The sequence below is a fragment of the Phalacrocorax aristotelis genome, chromosome 3, assembly GCF_949628215.1.
Source record: "Phalacrocorax aristotelis chromosome 3, bGulAri2.1, whole genome shotgun sequence".
Lineage (NCBI taxonomy): Eukaryota > Metazoa > Chordata > Aves > Suliformes > Phalacrocoracidae > Phalacrocorax > Phalacrocorax aristotelis.
Genome location: NC_134278.1, coordinates 67,212,246 through 67,231,056, shown reverse-complemented (window position 1 = coordinate 67,231,056; position 18,811 = coordinate 67,212,246). Strand labels below are relative to the sequence as shown.

General features: G+C 41.1%; 2 protein-coding genes across 3 annotated transcripts in view; one reads left to right on the top strand and one right to left on the bottom strand.

Annotated features, from left to right (window-relative positions):
* Positions 1 to 8,363, bottom strand: part of PEX3 (peroxisomal biogenesis factor 3) — a 19,626-nt gene extending 11,263 nt beyond the window's left edge. The window contains exons 1-2 of the mRNA XM_075087816.1: positions 8,168 to 8,363; positions 238 to 369 (exon numbers count right to left, since the gene is read on the bottom strand). Coding sequence (XP_074943917.1) covers positions 238 to 369; positions 8,168 to 8,363 — 328 coding nt within the window. The remainder of the gene's footprint in view (positions 1 to 237; positions 370 to 8,167) is intronic.
* Positions 8,295 to 18,811, top strand: ADAT2 (adenosine deaminase tRNA specific 2). 2 transcript variants are annotated; one of them, XM_075087817.1, is made up of 6 exons: positions 8,295 to 8,418; positions 8,687 to 8,791; positions 15,799 to 15,949; positions 16,512 to 16,618; positions 18,287 to 18,359; positions 18,478 to 18,811. In XM_075087817.1, the coding sequence occupies exons 1-6, from the start codon at positions 8,362 to 8,364 to the stop codon at positions 18,516 to 18,518; spliced, it is 534 nt and encodes a 177-aa protein (XP_074943918.1). In that variant the 5' UTR covers positions 8,295 to 8,361; the 3' UTR covers positions 18,519 to 18,811. The 2 variants fall into 2 exon arrangements, with proteins under 2 accessions (XP_074943918.1, XP_074943919.1); XM_075087818.1 differs by lacking the exons at positions 8,295 to 8,418; positions 8,687 to 8,791 and adding an exon at positions 8,517 to 8,638.

Sequence of the window (18,811 nt, the reverse complement as noted above, 5' to 3'; positions counted from 1 at the left end):
ATGCGTTACATATGGATATATTCAAACCAAGGTTTAAGATGACCTCTAGAAATCCCTTCAATCCTCCATTCTTCATATTCTGTGTTTATTATATAAAAATGACTCTATTTATGCACTAGTATTTAATTAAGAGTTTGAATTAACCTACATTTCTTATTCTTTTTCCACTGTCATTATAAAGTTTAAGTCCCCAAATAATTCCACCTATCAAGAATGGTAGCTATTTCCTTATCTTACCTGTCATATTGCACGTCCTCTGATTACTCTCAAAATGATACTGCCTTCGCGCTTGGGCGATGTACTCAGCTGCCTCTCGTTCTTGGATTTCTCTGATTTTCTTCTGCCCGTATTTTCCCAGTAAATAGACTCCTACAGAGAGATTTTCATATTAGAAGCCGCTTTAAAAAAGTGAGGAAAGCCCCTTCAGCCCCTTTCTTTGATTTTAAACCATAAGGGTATAAACTGAGTTTTTTTGGAATATGTGGGTCTTGAGTATTTTAACAGTGATTGACAAAGTAATACTCAGAAATAATGTTTTCAAAATTAATTAAAATGTCAGGGGTAATGACTTGAATCAGTATAAGAAACTTTCCTGAGAAGTTATATCTTGCCTTGCAAAGGCAGCAATTTTGGCACTACTGCACCATGAACAACTAGCACTGAAGAGACTGAAGCAAATATTGGGAAGAGAAAAAAATGCAGCATAACAAAAACAGAAAAAAGAAACTGAAATGCACAGGTCTGGAGATGGATGAAAACTTACATTTTTTTAAAAAAGATATCTTTATAAAATTAGGAGAAATTTGAGATAAAATTCAAGTCTTAAATGTGACATAAAAGTAAAATGTTACAAACACTTCCTTCATTTGGTGCCGAAACTTGTCTGTAGGAAGAACCTTTGCTTCAGTAGGCCTTGACTGTGGCCCTGTTATTCCTTACCATGCTTGGTTCCTGCTCTCCAGCCCCACTCTTTTCCTGTCCTTGAGGATCTGATCATCCCTCATCACTCTGGCTATGAATCTCTATTTCCACAAAGACCCACCAAAAAATTTTGCTCTACATTTCCTCCTCTCCCAACATATGTCACTTTGACGTTTCCCCAATTGCTCTTCCCACACGAGCAGGGGTCCAGCGATCCCTCCAAGCTGCCCACAGCCCTCTTCTCATCTTCCCTCATCTCCGTTCCCCTTTCTAAGCCATTCCTCAAGCTACCACTATGTCTCTATACTTATCCTCAGCACCTTTGCCCACTGCAAGCTGCTTTGTCTGAATTTCTCCCCCTCCATCTAGGGCTTCTCATAACACCTCCTGTGTATCAAGTTCCTTTGCTGCCTCCTGAACACACTGGTAGCAGCAGTTACCTATTTAGGCATATAACAAGCTCTCCCCATGTTCTTTCATGAAAGAATTGGGAGGGGGGAGAGAAAACGCAGGAACAAACCCCAGCAGATTGTACAAGTTGATCACCTGTCCACTGGGGAGCAATCCCCTAAGTACTGAAACTCTGTCAAGTCAATAGTGGTACACAGTATAAGTGTGAACATCAAAATTAAGTCTTTTATATTTTCCCACCAAGCACTTTCAAAGTAAACAGAGCTACAAGGTTTTCTTCAAAATTCCATTTTAATTTTTCAAAGTTAATATCTGAATGAACAAGGCATTTAACAGTTTCTGAATGCTGAAAGTTTTAAAACTATTTTTATAAGCCTGATTCATGAAAACTTAAAAAACAAACCACCAAAACAACCCCCCCAAACAACAAAACCCCAACTCCAAGATTTTGAATTCAGCTACATTTTTTAGATCATTAAAACTTTTCAATACGTTCTCCAAAACTACCAACAGTATTTCAAAAGGCTTGTCAACTTTGTGCCCCAGTATTGATGGTTGAAAAAAACCCCAGCTATTCGTATCAACATGATGTTTCCTAATAAGCATATACAAGCCAGACCAGTTTGGAACAACCACGGTCATTTCCATTTATTTCCCAAAAGCCTCATAAAATAAAACCGGTGAAGTCACTCTCTTGCTTCAGCCTTTAGGCAGACTGAGCACGTAACATGTGGAAGATTCACTCCATTAGATGCAAACTTGAATATTATGGTTCCGTATACATAAAATGCAACTTTACCATTGTAAATTATTAACCAAAATGAGACTCCACAAATAACAATTATCAATTGTTATCAATTCCTGCCAATAGTATGTATTTAGAACACAACTGTCAGGGTACTGATTTTTTTTTTCCAGCTAATATACTGAAACATCAACAATTTTTTTAGTCTTAGCAAATAATTTTTGAACACAAGATTTTTCCAATCATTTTATCCCAACACATTTTTCACATTACATTCAGACATAGTAATTTGTCCAAATAACTACTTTTGTTTATTTTTCTCCTGCAAAAGAAATCCTTTAACTCCAGGTTTTGTGGCAGAAAGGTCCCATAAGTATTAAAAAAAGGACTCTTCCTGCACGTACACAGGACACAGGCAGACATGCAAACAATCCAAGGAGAATCCTGCGCATGCCCTTGAGTGATATGCTGAAGCAGCACCTTTATAATTAAGACACCTAATTGCTTAATACTGTTAAAGCTGTGTCATTACTCTGTACTAAGAACTGCTGTGCCTCGGAGGGTCCAAAGCTGCATTAGGAGTCATCAAGGTTTAACAAGGAATTTCTGGAAAAAATGATGTCTAAAATGATGCAACATCAGCTACAGGTAGTCTTATTTCCCCTCCTCCCCCTGAACTGAGCCATAACTTTGACCCACCAATAAGAGACGTTATTTACTCCAATATCATCTTCATCTTTGGGAACACAATGCATTACAAGTTAACCAAAGTAAAAGTTACACCATCCACCCAGCTTAAGCAAAACCAATGAACAGCAACAAAGTTTGGACGTCAGCAGCGGACTGTCTCTGTTACTAACTGTGTGGCTTGTAAGTGCCTCTAAGTCGCCTGGAGGACACCACACCACACTTGGAAAATTTGAGTCTTGTTTGTGACAATGACCTTCAGCCCACTAGTTGCTCACACCTAAATGTGGCATCACAGCCTCTGCCAGCCTCTGGCTTATGGGACATTTCAAGGAGCTGGGAGTCAGTCTCCGTGCATGTTCACATTTTACTTTAGAACTACTGTGTCTGTCTATATTGATACAGGTAGCATTAATTCAGGAGACTTGAAAATAACACAGACTTCCAAGAAGTCCAGACTGAATGCATCACACGAAAACATCGTCACTTGGAGTTGGAAGCAGGACCAGATAAAGCCACATGCCAAGAACTGCCATAACATCAAGTCTGCTAATGCAACTGTGAGAAACTAGACTGACACTCTGAAAGCCTCTGTTGTCATAAACCAGCAAAGTGGACACCAACTTTTTACAATAGCTAATATAACTCAATTTACTTCTCAGTATAGCATAGGAAGTCTGCAAAAAGAGGGATCAGCAACATTTCACTCATGTCTAATTCCTAAATCGTTGCATAGAGGGAACTTCATACTGAATCTTTCCCATATATTCTATACAAAACCAGGAATTAAGAAAATTCAGCAATAATGAGACCTCCCAAAAGATAATTTCTACATAAACCTTTTTCTGCCTTCATTAAAGTGTGAACTATGCAAACTACTGTAATGCCATCACAACACTTCCAATTCACAGAGGGTTCAGAAACAGATGAGTGGTACAAACTAGGATTATATCACCTGATGCCACAACCTTCAGGTACAGCAACCTCAGTAAGGATCTTGAACTACAGTTCATACTGCTTTAAAATTGATCTACAAAGTGAAATGTATTTACACTTGTATTGGCTGTCTGTGGTGGTCTTGTCTGGGATAGAGTTAATTTTCTTCATACTAGCTAGTACAGGGCTATGTTTTAGATTCGTGCTGGAAACAGTGTTGATAATACAGGGATGTTTTAGTTGCTCCTGAGCAGTGCTTTCACAGAGCTAAGGCCTTTTCTGCTTCTCACCCCACCCCAGCAGCGAGCAGGCTGGACGGGGGGCATAAGAATCTGGGAGGGGACACAGCCAGGACCACTGACCAAAGAGATATCCAACATCACATGATGTCATGCTCAGCAACTATACTAGGGGAGCAGTTGGTGGGGGGTGGGGTGGGGTGCTGCCTGGGGGGCTGGCTGGGCATCAGGTTGGCTGGTGGTAAGCAATTGTTTTCATTTGCATCAATTGTCTTTCTTGGATTTTATTTTTCTCACTGTTATCCCCCCCTTTCCTTACAATTTATTATTATTTCTATTTTTTAACTCAACCCATAAGTTTTTGCACTTTTACCCTTCTGATTCTCTCCCCATCTCACTGAGGCAGAGGAGGATGGATGAGTGAGCGAACAGCTGTGTGGTGCTTAGTTGCCAGCTGGGGTTAAACCACAACACTCTCCTACAACACTAGGAATACCTGGGGAAGCTACACCTTGATACGTCTGAACAGTGAGTTGAGATAAAAATGCTCTAATATGTCTCTGTAGCCCTCTTGGGCTATAGCAATGTACAGTCTCTTTGCATCTAAATGTAAACAATGGAAGTAGCTTACAAAATCTGCAGGCTCTTAAGATATTCATACCAGTGACCTCAAACAGGTAGAATATTTCTGACATCACATAAGTTATGGCTTACCTCTCCCTTAGCTCTTTCCTTTCCTCACAGGTAGAATGGAGACATGAGCAGAAGAATGGTAGTGGTAACCAGTGGTAAGGAGGCATCAAGTTTTCAGGAAACCTCTTTACAACCCTATGTAACCTTTACCCTCACTGCCATACTTCCCCCAGAAAAAAAAAAATTAAGGGAAAAATTTCAGTTTTAAGAATTTCATTATATAGAAATTGCACTGACATGCAGAAACCTGCATCCTTCCAGAACATCAACAGCTCCGCAAGTTGTGGTTTGTCCTTATGTACAAGTAAACCATGCATCAACTGACATACAACTGTCCCATTGTGGTTGAAAACCATATTTAGAATAAAAAGGCACTAAAGCCTTACTCTCTTGGTCACACCAAAATGTATTTAACACCCCTGCACTCACCCACAAACCAAGACAACTTTCTTTGCTAAGCAGACAGACTTCTGAACTGAAATGCTCTTTCTGCAAGCCAAAGGTTGCAACAGGTGAAATTGAACAATAGTTAATTCATCACTGAAATCAGAACCATACATTGCAGGTACACCCTGAACTTGCTGTTCTACTGCAAGGAGATAATTTCAACAGTGAATTGTTTTGTAATATCCACTGAAATCTGCTTTGAACGCTGAGCACCAAGATAGAAGCCACTTTAAGGTAAATCCACCTATCCAATAATAAGTGAACATAACGCATCCTTCCACCTACATCATGCTAGCTCTCTCTCTGCTTTAAATATTTCTGGTGGGTTTGATCCCAGAGCACTGGATTTTGTTTGCATGCAATTTACTTTATATTGCTAAAAGAACAGACTTCTGAAGAAAGGGTTTGTACAGGGTCTTTGCTAAGTTGAGGTCTTCTCAACCTGACTCTATGATTAAGGGAAAATTACACGCATCTCAGCTGCTTTTCCCTCAGTTTGAGCTCTTACGAGTTTTGTATCTTCATCAGCAGAAAAAATCTGTTGCAGCATTGGGATTGACAGAAATTACACTAAGAATGACAGCCACTGATAACACACAAGGAGCCCATCTCAGTAAACAGAGGAAAGGCTAGGGCTACCAGCCAACTCAGACTTTGGTGCAATAACTCTTCAGTAACACAACACTGATATAATATTGTATCAGTAATAACAGACTTTTCTGTACTGTCCAACGAATCATTAAATACTCACATTAATCTCTGACCATGTGCCAGTTAGACTTAAAATCATTAAACCCTGTGATATCCTATTTTCCTTGTTACATCCTCCTTCCCAGAAAATGCACCTACAGCTCTTAATTTTTTTTTAAGAGCCCAAACACCAAAGATGTAGATTCCAGTCCCTGGTATTTAATCAGCAGATTAGGATGCTTTTCTTAAAATCATTCAGCTACTTCCAAATATTCTGTCTTCACGTTAAAGCAGCGATGTAAAGATGCATTCTACCTTCCAACATTAGGCAGTATTTTTTGGAGGAGACTCTGTTGTGGATCTCAGAGTTCTGATTCATTGGTGATGGCATTACCACAGCTCCTGGAGTTATTTTAAGGTCTGATCCATAACTAATATGTGGATGGCCAAAGCACTCAAGATTCAGCTTCTGAACAACTGTAGTGCAGCACTCTGCAGTAAATCCCTCCCCATCTTCCAGGCTGCCCTAAAATACCATGGTGCAAGTTGCAGCTGTTGGCAGCTAATGACGTTCCCCTGCTTGTGGGTGCCCTGACTAACTACAGAGTCTCAAGCAGAAAAAAGCAATTTGCTACAGAACCCTCTAATACTGCATGGCCTGAGGAAACAGGTACTTGATCCATGCTGCAGGCAATGACAGCATAGTTCAATATTTTCAGTCAGAAGTTAAAACCCTTGTTACAAGAGGGGCATCTTGGTTTTGGTTTTTTTTTTTTTTTGGATTGGTCATACTTCAAATGACTTTATTTTAGTCCCTGATTATTTTTAAGTGCACTTGATCCAGTCAGTAGCATTTTAGTGAAAGTGACACTGAACTGTACGTAAACAGCCCCAACCATAAGGGAAAAGCTGCAAATCCAGCGATATTAGGATGGTTTGCAGGCTGGCAGATGGCTACATGATGAATTTAGGCTTTCAGGCTATGAGGACTATCAAAAGCCACAAGCTCCTTGACATCTGCTCTGCCACTTGGATATTGAACCCTGTTTATGAGCTGAAACTGGGACAACTCATGTTTTTACTATTTCCATTTGCCCGCCCACCACCCTCACAAAGACAGTTAAGGTGAGGGGGTTACAGCTTGCAGGTTACAGCCTGGTATACTGAAGTAAACCTGTTCACTTAACATGGTGGGCTGTAAGCGTGGTGGCTCAGAAACTGGTGAACGTTATGTTCAACTGTACTTAGAGTCAGAAAACTCACAGGCGAAGGGATAAACTGGAGAAGCAGCCTGACAAGTACCTCAGTAAACATTGTCTAACCTATTACCGTGTACCAATCAGCACTCTGGAAAAATGCAGAAGGGATTCATACTGAAGGGATGCAGAGGACGCAACCACCAAGGCAAGCCAGAAGTATAGACAATTCACCTTCACAAGACACCCCACCTGAACACAAGACAAAACGTACTGCAAAGACCCTGTAGCCCTATGTGTAGTTCCAGTGGGTGTAAACAAATATAAACTTTCTTTAGCAACTCTATAGTATTTAATTCTGTGTTATCTGTATAAAATGTAAGCACATGTGATGACTGAGCACGCAAAGGTGTGATTCTACCTTTTGAGGAGTATCTAATCTCCAGCTGCACAGATATGCACTTTAATAGTAAACACAGAGATAGATCCAAGGTGTTCTTTTAAATCCAGTTCCGACTAAAAATAACCTTGTAATAGCTCCAAAGAAAGGAGGAGCTTACCAGACCATACCCACCCTACAGGTTAGACAAGAGCCTTAAGAGAGAAAGGACAGCTTGAATAATTAATGTAAATCCTCCCCTCCAGTGAAGTCTCGTGTCTGCAGCTGATTTTTACTTGACAATTCACCTCAACGCACAAGTCACTTTTTGAAAAGTACAGGCTTTCAGCCTCCGTCCCAAAAATAATAAACAACACAAACGCCACCCACGCTTTGCACGGTTAAACGCCGTTTCAGAGCAACACCAACACCCACCGTAAGAACACCCAGGCCGCTTGGACCCCTGTGTTCCAGGCATTAGAGGACAAGGTGTAGATTCTCCTCCCTGCCTAGGAGACCCCCCCACCCCCGAGCTCTCCCGCAGGCGGTCGGTGGGCGCGCTTTGGTCCCACCGGCGCGGCGAGGGGCTGCTCCACGCCACCGCGGCGCTCCCTCGGCGGCAGACAAGCTCTCCTGCCAGCGGGGAACCCGCCCGACCAGCGGGGAACCCGCCCGACCAGCGGGCCGAGCGCCGTCTCTGAGGGGGCCTCGCCCTGCGGGAACCGGGAGCAGGGAGGCCCCACGGCCCCGAGGTCGGCCCCGCGCCGAGCCGAGCCCCGTTACTGCCCGCCGCCGCCCCTCAGCCCGGCTGCCGGGCGCTCACCGCCGAGGAAGGTGCCAAGAACGAGGCATTTCTTCTTGTGCCGCTTGAGGAAACTCCAGAGGGACCGGAGCATCCTGCGCGCCCGGCCCGGCCGCCCCTCGCCTCGGCGGAAGGGGCGGTAGCAGCGGCCCCGCCCGCCGTGCCTCGCCGTCCGGGCCCCCGGAAACGCCGCCCGCGCTCCGCCGGTGCCGGCCATGGAGGAGGAGGAGGAGGAGAAGGCGGTGGCCTGGATAGACCAGGCCCTCGAAGTGGTCAGTGCGGACAGGGGTCGGGGCGCTCCCGCTGCGCCCCCGCCGTGAGGGCTCCGCTCTTCCGCGGTGGGGCGGGAGAGGCGGTGGGGAAGCGGCGGTGGTGGAGGAGGAGGAGGAGGAGGAGGCGGCCTGAGGGGAGCGGATGGGGGCTGGGCCGCGGCCTCCCTCACGGCGGCACGAGAGTGAAGCTTCCTTAAAGCCTGGCGCGTACCTGCTGAGGGTAACGTCCTCTTCTTTCCTTCCTTCCATCTATCTGTCCGTCCTGCAGGCTAAAGAGGCGCTGGAGAAGGGTGAGGTTCCCGTCGGCTGCCTCTTGGTGTACAACGGCGAGGTCGTAGGGAGGGGCAGCAACGAGGTTAACGAGACGAAGAACGTGAGTTGGGGGCCTTTGAAATCACCGGGGGGTTAAGCGTGAGGCAGGAGCGACCTGTGCGGCCTTTCTGCTGAAATTCTTCCCGTAGGCACTCCAGAAACAGCGTTTATAGTCCTGAGCGGACTGGCGCTTTCGTGTTTCGCGCTAAGGTTTATCTGAGAAGCAATGAAATATAAACTGGAAGTCGAACTCCGTTGCTTTGCTAGGGAAGCTGCCGTACAAATGAAGGGATAAAACGTTAATAGTCGTACGTTGGAAGGGGCGGGGGTAAGACGAGGAGTTGGGAAGTTGCGTGTTACAGAATGTGCAGGCTAACGAAATCTCACCTTTAATTTACAGAAGTTGTTCCTTTGACAAAGTTGTTCATCCTAAAAAAGACTGCCTGTAAATTTTAGATGTGAGGCTTGCAATTTTAGCCATCGAATTAGATCTTATACGCGCCAAGAGACCCATTAAAGCCAACAGGGGTTTTGTGCAACTGGAAGTTTTGTATAAATGGATCTGGTTGCAGGATCTGGCTCTAACTCAGATGTCTCAAATCTGAAAATATAACAGAAGGTGAAAATGAGCCTTCTAAGCTCAAAAACGTAACAATAAAAATGAATCATTATACTAATGTGTACTACAGGACAATCCATAACATATTAAAATAATTCTAATGCAGCTCGAGAGAGATGACGGAGAAGCTGAAGCTAGCTATCTCGAGTTAAATCAGTGTAAATACTGTGAGGAAGCAGACACTTTGTGGGAAAATTGCACCAGAGATAGTAATGCCGTGTAAAAGTCATACGGGCAGAATGTAACTGACAAGATTGATAACAAAATAATCTTAAAAACCTTAGGGAAACTTTCAGACTTTTTTTGTATTAACATCAGGGTTGCCTGAAGGTATGCACTTAAATCTAAGCAGCCTGATTTCAAAAAATTCATCTGCATTTTTGAAAGAGTAAACTGTTAATATCTTTGAAAGCCAGTCCTTTTTTCAATTTCTGTTTAGCTCAAGTTTCAATTCTTTTGTGGCTTAATTTTCATAAATGCTTATATTATAGTGATTGGAAATGCTGTGTACTTAGTGCTTCTAAATTTTGTATCAGATACTTAATTGCTCCATAGAGTCTAAAAGAAAATGTGAGCTTGAAAAAGAGGCACTTGCTGGGAAATGTGGATGCAGGAAATTGTTTTCAGTTTTCTCCTAACGATTTCTGGCATTATTTAGAAACAATCCTGGGGGGAAAAAAAAAACCCTCTTGAACCATTGAGGCAGTTCCAGCAGACACCATAAATTTGTCAAGGACCATTTTGAAACTAATTTCTTGTCCCACCTCACATTGGAGGACTTGTCTAGAACATCATTCCTCAGATGGTTAGAAAACATCTTATTTCCAGTTTTAAACTTTTTATTGTCTGTTTATATCTGTTATCTCTGTTCTTGTGCCAGCGTCATCCTTTATTTTACATAGCTTGGTGGTATTTAAAGTCGTATTCCCTTTTGGCTTTTGTTTTTTCCCAAGTCAGCTTTTTAATCTCCTCTCAGAAGATAGGCTTTCTTTCTGTGTTCATTCCAATAATTCGTATATACATCCATTCCAGCTTTGATTCATCTTTCTTGACTTCATTTAACCAGAACTGTCAACTTTATTCCAGGTAGACTTTCTCTTGTGCCTTGTTTGGTAACAATACTTCCCACTCTTCTGGAATTAAGTCAACCCATCTTTTCTGGAGCTGCCTTGGTCTTTAACACTGTTTTGTTATTCTTCATTTGTTATTTAGGTTTTTTTATACTCATCTATAAGGCCGTCCCCTTCTTGAGTGGTGCTCTGACCCTGTCTCTTTTGATGATGTCGTTCATCACATGAAAGACATCACATCGCTAGCTATTTTCTGTAGGTGTTTTTCTAGTTAAGGCCAATGTCACAACTGAAAACATTTAAGCAAACTTATCTTCAAGCATCTTTGCTAATTAGTTCCCTCTGGATAAATATTTCTCCTTTCAAAGCAACTTCTATTCTTTGCTTGCTCACCTTGCATTTCTTGTGCTATGCTGTTTTCCCCAGACTGACAATAACTTCATGTGTTGTGCTGTGCCTGGAGCTTTGTAGAAGCTCAGAGAGATGAGATGGGTGTTTCTCTTGCCTAGAAAAAACATTTGTCAAAGAAAGTTACTAGGTTAATTTAGTGTCAGCTGTCTTATGTAAATCCATATGCATTCTATGTCCTTTCCCTTTTATAGACTAGCCCTTATAATATTACCTTCAAAGTTTGTTATGCTGCATGTTTTGCTGTTGAGACTATCCTGGATCAGTAGATGTCAGGACTGTGTGTCCTTCCTGTTCTTCATTACAGTAACTCTCTTTGCTCTGACAAGCTTCAGTCACGCAATACTCTCCCTTGACACATCAAAAGCATTGCTGTGGGATTGGCAGCCTCGTGCACAAGTTCTTTAGTATTTTTCTGGTGGAGGTGATCTATCAGCTTGGGTTTTTGCCCCTCATCCCTCTTCCATGCCCTAGGCAATTCCATAATTTTAATGTCATAATTCTGTATCCCGTACACTGTAATTTCTGCTTCCATACTCTTTTTCTGCCTTTTGACCATGTTCTCTGTGTCATGTTTTTTTGAAAATGCAAAATACTGATTTTGTTTTGGAGTAGTACTATAATTGTATTTGAGCATCATCTGGAGGTCACTGTAGTAGTTGTAATTCTTCTTTCACATGTTTTGTCTCAAGACATTTTTACTTTTCATGTAATTTGTTTTGCAACGTTGATGTTTGGTGATTCTTCCTTTAGCCTTTGCTATTGGCTTTTTTCCACTCCTTGCAAGCTTTCTTTCCACTTTTAAAAAATGATCATTTATCCAGTTAGATCTGCAGTCCTTCCCTACAATTCCACCCTTGCTCAGGAATCAACTTGCCACTAGGCTTTGTGTCAAATAAATTCCCTGCCTTCTCCTTAAGTAAGTCCCTGCATCCTCTGATCCGACTGACTGGAGTTAGGAGCAGGTAGCGTCTTCTTTACACCCCCTCCTTTTCTGTTCCTAAGCTCCTTGTTTTGGCAGAAAGATTTAGTTGCTGAAAGCTCTCTGATTTTTTTTTTTTTTTTTTCCCCCCCAGTCTCTCTCCTGTCACCCTGCATACTTTGTTTCTGCCCTGCGTGTCCATAGAAGAACACAGTAATGTCAGAGATGCTGTGGGAGGACAGGAGTTTATATACAGCTGTGTTTGTTTTGTTTTATTTTTTTAGGAGCATGGCTGTGGCGTCAGCATTTCAAAATAGTTAGGCAGGTCATTACTTGCATTCATTGGGCAATAGCACAACAAATGTCTGTGTAAGACATTACTTTCAACAGCCTGGCGATACAGCCACAAGTTTGTGCCAGTACTCTGTTCCCTCTGGCAGCTCCCACACTTGCTTGTTCACAGTCTTGCCTCAGAACAACTTGAAAATTTTCTTCCTTATAACATCTGTGACCCTACCCAACTAGAATTATTTTTTTTTGGCATCTTTATTCCCATGTGTGATGCAATCATTCCCTTCCCACTAAAATGCAGTCTGTCTTAGGTCCTTTGTTGATACATGCAGATGACTTCTCCGTTGGGTCATTGTAGCACGTGTCTTTGCCCAGATCATCTTGCCAGTACGGTACATGATAATTGAAAATTAAGTATTGTTTGCACTCTGAAATTACTAAGGAAGCCACAAGATGATATAGAAGTTAGAGCTTTGGCCCCCTGTACTCTCACGTGTTAATTCTTGTCTAAGATTTAGAAGGTAAGCTTTTCAGGGCAGTGATGGTATCTTTATTTGTCTGTAAAACATTGGCCACGGTTTGGGGCACTATTTTAGAGCTTTGTCAAGGCTTTTTTCCCCACTGACATCAGCTTCAAATAATTTCTCCTTGGAACGCTATTTGCCACTCTCTAACAAGTCTCTTTTCCTTGCTACTCTACCTGCTTTTGTTTTCTTGGCTTTTAAATAACACGTAAGATTGGGCAAATTAAAAAACAGTAGGGGCTTATAGAAGCTTACGAATTGAGTCAGTGACTCAAAATGAAAGTAATCTCTTTCTGTATGTGATTTTACACATGGCAAGTCAATAAAAAAAGACTGTCTGGTCATAGCTCAATACAAAATAAAATCTTAAGGCAGACTGAGAAGGTCAGTTTTTCCCCCATATCTTGTCTTTAAGAGGGACCTTTAGCAGATGCTTAAAGTAGGACCTTGAGAAACATGAAGACATTAGTGTAAGCCTTCCCCTTGCGTAGCCTTTCCTCTTCTGAAAGTGAATGACTTAGGGACTTCCAGAGCCCAAGACTGTATCTGGATCCTTGTTTCTGATAGCTGTCTGTGCACATATCCTCCACGAATTTGTCTAAACCTTTTTTGAACTCATTTATGGTTTTGGCTTCCATAGCATCCTGTGGCAATGAGTTCCACAATTCAATTACGTGCTTTGTGAAAGAGTACTTCCTTTTGTTTGTTTTAAATCTGCTGCCTGATAATTTCATTGGGTGCCCACTTGTTATGAGAAATAATAAATAACAATTTACTGTTTGCTTTTCCACATTTTTCTTGATTTTTTTATAAACCTCTACCGTAGCCCTCTTACCTTGGAAAACTGATGACTGTGTCTGGTGAGTTGAGAGCCATAGTCTAGTTAATATCTGTACAGAGACTGTTCTGTAACTTGGATAATCCTTTCTCACCCTGTGGTGAATTTGTTGTGGTGTTCCCATGTCTTCATGAGGTGAGGTGGCCAAACAAGCATGTATTACTTAAGATGTGGGTGCACTGGAGTCTTGTAATATTCTGTGTTAGTGTAATGTCTTTTGTGTAGTTGTCTGCTATTACTGCAGAAACCGGTATGACTTACAGCAGCTGCATATGTGTTCTTAACTTGTACTCCCAAGATCAGCAGAGGTCTAAAAGCTGCTCAGTATACTCAGTAGAGAGCAGCGTTACAGGTTAGAGGCATGTTTTCTTCAGGTAATGCAGGCTTATTGCTTATATGGTTTCAATTCATGCTCAGGAGTTGAAAAGACAACATGGTATTCATGTCTCTTCTGATCCGAGGGGCGCAAAATTAGAATACCCACAGTTTACACTTGTGGATTTTGGTAGCTGTAGCAGTTCTGAGGCATCATTCTGCTGGAGGGTGTTGTGCTTTGTGCCTCCATAAGATGCGTGCACTGAGACTTCAGCTGGTGTAATCTCATTTATTCAACTAGGGAACCTTCATGGCAACATTCCACTAGTAGGTCTGGAAGAATCATGTCTGCATATTGAGATCCATGTTTTTATTCCAAGTGGGTTCATTACTATGGTAGTTCAGATCACAAGTGCACTTACGGAATAAATTTCTTGATTGTGCCTGCTTGCTGTGCTTTGGTTTGTCTCTCAGAGATGGCAAACTGTCTTCCTTTCAGATTAAACTATGCTGAAAATATATGCTCGGGGAGCATACCTAATGCACTCCAGCTGTTGCTGGGAATATACAGTCTACGGGACTAAACTGGAGCTATGCCAGTGTAAACTCCCCTGAATTGGTGTTGAGTCCTCAGCGCTGTCTTGCTCTACAGATACACTCCTCTTGCACTGCAGTATTTGCTAATGTAGGCATAGGCAACCTAGATCTCTGTAGGATTTTGAAAATATTTTTAAACAGCATTAAACTTACCAGTAACTTATTTATACATGAGCCCTTTGCCATATACTGTAGAGCATCTCACAGTTATCACCACAGATCTTCAAAGTGCTAAAATAATAACCCAGGTTCATGTATTGAGAGGAAGTTAGCTAAGGTCACATAAAGACCTATGTAGCAGAGGTACAAGTATAATTTGGATTGATTGAGTCTAAGTCTAATGCCTGTGTCAAAAACATCTATTTCCAGAATAGATTCAAAGGAAGGAAAGTACAAACAGCTTTAACTCAAATAAGCATCAGGCTTTGTAACTGGGGAGTCCTTTCATAAGTAGTACTTTGTGATGTTTTTGCTCTGACATTTGATTGGCAAAAAACACTGCTGCAGACATTTCGGAGTGATACTGGGACATTACTGATTGTGTTTATCTCTGCAATTAAAGTCAACACTTCTTTTCTGTTCAGGTTTTTGTGCCGTACCTATTGCTGTGACCTCCAAGACGCTCGTCATTCAGTTGTCTTGGATTAAAAAAAAAGATAAATCAATATTCTGTCTTTTTGTAATCAGGCATATGCTGCAATCCCTGCCTATTTCTTGTGGGATTTACTGTGCATGTACTTATTTCCTAGCAGCATTAAACCTGATGGCAGACTGAAAATACTGTGTCTACACAGTAGGCCAAGCAATTCCAGAAACATACTGAAGTCATTCATATATGAATATGCAATATATGAATGCAATATGAAGCATATTCATTCCATGGAGGCACAGTAACATTGTCAGAGGGAGGAAAAAGTAGCAGGTAGGAGCAGTTTCTTTGGATTTCCAGAGAAATTGACCTGGCCTACATTCTTGCCCTTGGAAGCACAGTGGGCTAGATGAATTGTTCTGTTGGGCTTTGTATGTCCCTTAAGCCCCAAGAAGAGCTTTCGTGTCTTGTCTTACTATGCTGGCACGACAGAGAGAGGAGAACTTCTGAGCAGGCTCCTCTGCTTAGGAACAGGTTGAAGAAAAAACTGGTTTGCGCTTGTGGATCTTGTGTGTGCTGCATATGAGATTGAGGTTGAATATGTTCTTTCTTGGTCTGAGTGGTTCTTCTGCAGCTTGGGCTGCATGAAATTTCTTCTGCAACTTGAACCAGCAAAGAGGTATACTAAAAAGAGACTTCTCAAGAAAGCATTGCATTACTTCTTGTACAGTAGCAAAAATAATTGCATTATTAATAAATCGGATGTGAGGTCATTGTACCTTTGACTTGAAAGAATAATTTCATGACATTGCCTTTTATTTTGTTTGCACAAGTGAGACGATTAAAGCTGAGAATCAATGCAAACTGTAAGAAAATGTTTATTTTTATCTCCTAGGCTACTCGACATGCTGAAATGGTGGCAATCGATCAGGTCCTTGACTGGTGCAAGCAACACAACAGAGATTATACAGAAGTGTTTGCACACTCAGTATTGTATGTAACCGTAGAGCCTTGTATCATGTGTGCAGCTGCTGTGCGCTTGATGAGTATCCTTTCATGCTTATTCGTGCTGGGAAACCATATGTCAAAATGTTACTCTTTTGGCAGTGAGCCCACAGAGGCTGTCAGACAAAGCCAACAGGGGTGCCATCTTACGTGTGAGAGTCTGCACCCACCTCCACGTACTGTGTGGTAAATAGTGAGAGACTCAAGAATGAAAGTGAAACGGTGAAATTATGACAAACAACAATTTGTCTTAGGGATGTAAAAATACATTTTAGAGATATCTGTTATTATGTAAAATGAGGTAATCTCAGTTCAGTGTTCAGTTCTGAATGCTGTAACACTTGGAAAACCATGGCTTTGTATGCCTCTGCTTTGGGATTCATGCTTCTCCTTTTCTGAGGAAGGCTGGATGTGCATCTTCAGCAAGACATCTTATGTTACTCAGAAGTAAGCTCGGATTTTATGAGGGAGGAATTGTAGTGCAAACTAATTTAGTTTGAAAAGTACAAGCACATTTTAGTGGAATTTAATGACTGCTTAAATCAGGCTACTTTACTTCCTGCTTGCTTTTCACTTTAACTTAATACCTTAACTCGTTCACATAAATTCCACGGGTCGTATATGGCTGTCGAAATGAGCGATTTGGAGGCTGTGGCTCAGTTTTGAGCATCTCATCTGATGATATGGTGGACACAGGAGAACCATTTGAAGTAAGCTATAAAATATTTTCCTTTGTTTTTCAGCTAGGGTACTGTGCCTAGCTTCATTACCGTGCTTTGAGAATGTTATGCATCAGTTTAAAAGAACTTAGATGAAAGATTATCAGAAGTGAAATAAACTTGACTTTACGAGAAAATAATATTTAAAAAATTAAGACCTTAAATTAAAGAAAATCGAGTGCATCAAAGAGGATAGGAAAGAATTATAATTGTGGAACAAGGTAAGAAATGAGTATATCTAAAAGATGTGTAATACTTAGAACAGTAAGTGTATGCTGCAGGAAGAGATGAGGGAAAAATTACTTTAAACTGCAGAATGTACAAAGACATAATCAATAAAGATCAAGTAACAGCAACTTACTAAGTTCCTCGATTTTAGCTGAGCCACTGGAAGTGATTGTATTTTTGCTGCCAGTTTATCCATATATGATGTAAAATGCATTAGCTTAGATCTCCTTCACGTAGTTCAAATCCCAAAATAAATATAGACTGCAAAAGTAGCAGAGGAGATTTAGTTTAGGATATCGGGAAACTTTCTGAACAGTGAGGATACTGAAGGACTGGAAGAGACTGGGGAGAATGACGCATCTTAGTCGCTTAAGAAAGGCTGGACAGGCATTCAGTGGAGGTATAGTATACAGAAATCTAGGTGTTTTACAGCATTATACTAGTATACCTGTATACCTATACATACCTAGAGAATGAGAGTATTTATAGCATTATATTTATTACATAATATGCAGTTGTAGATGACCCTGCCTTATACAAGGATCCTGATTAGGGTTCTTAAGAGTTCTTTCCCACACTTAACGTTTAGGATTTAACGAATGTCAAAAATAAGTAATGTATGTCAGCATTGTAAATAAGCACTAAAGGCTCGTGGCTCAAAGTATTTTGGTCAGCAAGACGATACTGTTTGGCAGTCCAGCGTAAACATATTAAGGATCTTTCTGTCAGGGTGTTCGTGAGACTAGCACCTGAATTAATTTGTATAGTCAGTATTGGAAGAGTGTTCACTTGCTAACACTTGCATGTGGTTAATTTTGCTACTGCAAATCCTTCCTTTGTTTCTGTAAGTAACTGCAGTGGGATGTATGGGTGTAATTCATCATTTTCTAGAGTGGGTGGAGATTCTCTTAGTGTTAGTGACATTTAAATTCTTTGTCGTTAATGTTCTTGGCCTGGAAAAATATTTTGGAAGGACCAAAGACGTCTGAGAGGTGACTGTTAGGAATAAAGAATAGGTGTGTGGACATATGTTGTCTGGTAGTAGCCTTATCTATAAATACCTAGGTGCATGTCTCTTACATTTTCAAGTGCTTGAAGAGCATATAAGGTAAGTTGGAGACACATTAATAAGAAAGAAATTGGAGATTGCATAAAAATTTTACTTAAGTTACTAAGAAAGTTTGTTTTGCCTAACTTTTGAGTTATTAGGGGAATTATTTACTCTGCTAAGCCTCAACGTAGTATTTTTCAAACATGAGGTATTCAACTTGAGAAGGAGATTTTCTGACCCCCAAATAGTTAAAGGCGCATGTTAAATTAGTGGAACAGACACTACAGTTGTTTACAATTATTCTGTACTTAAGCATTATTGTGAAGCATTGAATATGTTATTCTCAGATGCACTCATGAACATCATTCTTATTCGAACAGTGCGTTTCTGGCTATCGTGCCAAAGAAGCAGTGGAACTGTTAAAAGCTTTCTACAGACAAGAAAATCCCAATGGTAGGTTTCACATTAATGGATCCATTTTGATACCAACCTAATTTAAAAGGTCGCTGGCACTGGTTTTACCTTAATTTACTTCTCATGGTTTTTTTCCCTTCCTATTTCTTCTTGGCAGCACCAAAATCAAAAGTACGGAAGAAGGACCGTCGTAATTAGCCCTGCGCTGATGTGAGACAGAAACTTACCAAGAAATGATACGTGAAGGCTTCTTCAGTGTACTTTTTTTAAAATGTGCAGTCCAGTTAAACAATGTCTAATGTTCTGTACAGAGTTTTTAACAGCAGGATACTTGCCACCTGTTCTGTGTTTCTATGAGTGTGATTTCTTGTTATCATACATGACCAAGCTGAAGAATAAGCGGTTGTTTTTAGAAAGGGGAAAACTTGTGGTTCAAGTTCACTTGTTTACAGCCAGATGGATCCATTAAAATCATACCCTTCTGTACAGCA

Coding starts and splice junctions, on each gene's coding strand:
- ADAT2 (XM_075087817.1), top strand. CDS start 8,362: ATGGAGGAGGAGGAGGAGGAGAAGGCGGTGGCCTGGATAGACCAGGCC. Junction 8,792..15,798: donor AGGTTAACGAGACGAAGAAC/GTGAGTTGGGGG, acceptor TTTATCTCCTAG/GCTACTCGACATGCTGAAAT. Junction 16,619..18,286: donor ACACAGGAGAACCATTTGAA/GTAAGCTATAAA, acceptor TTATTCGAACAG/TGCGTTTCTGGCTATCGTGC.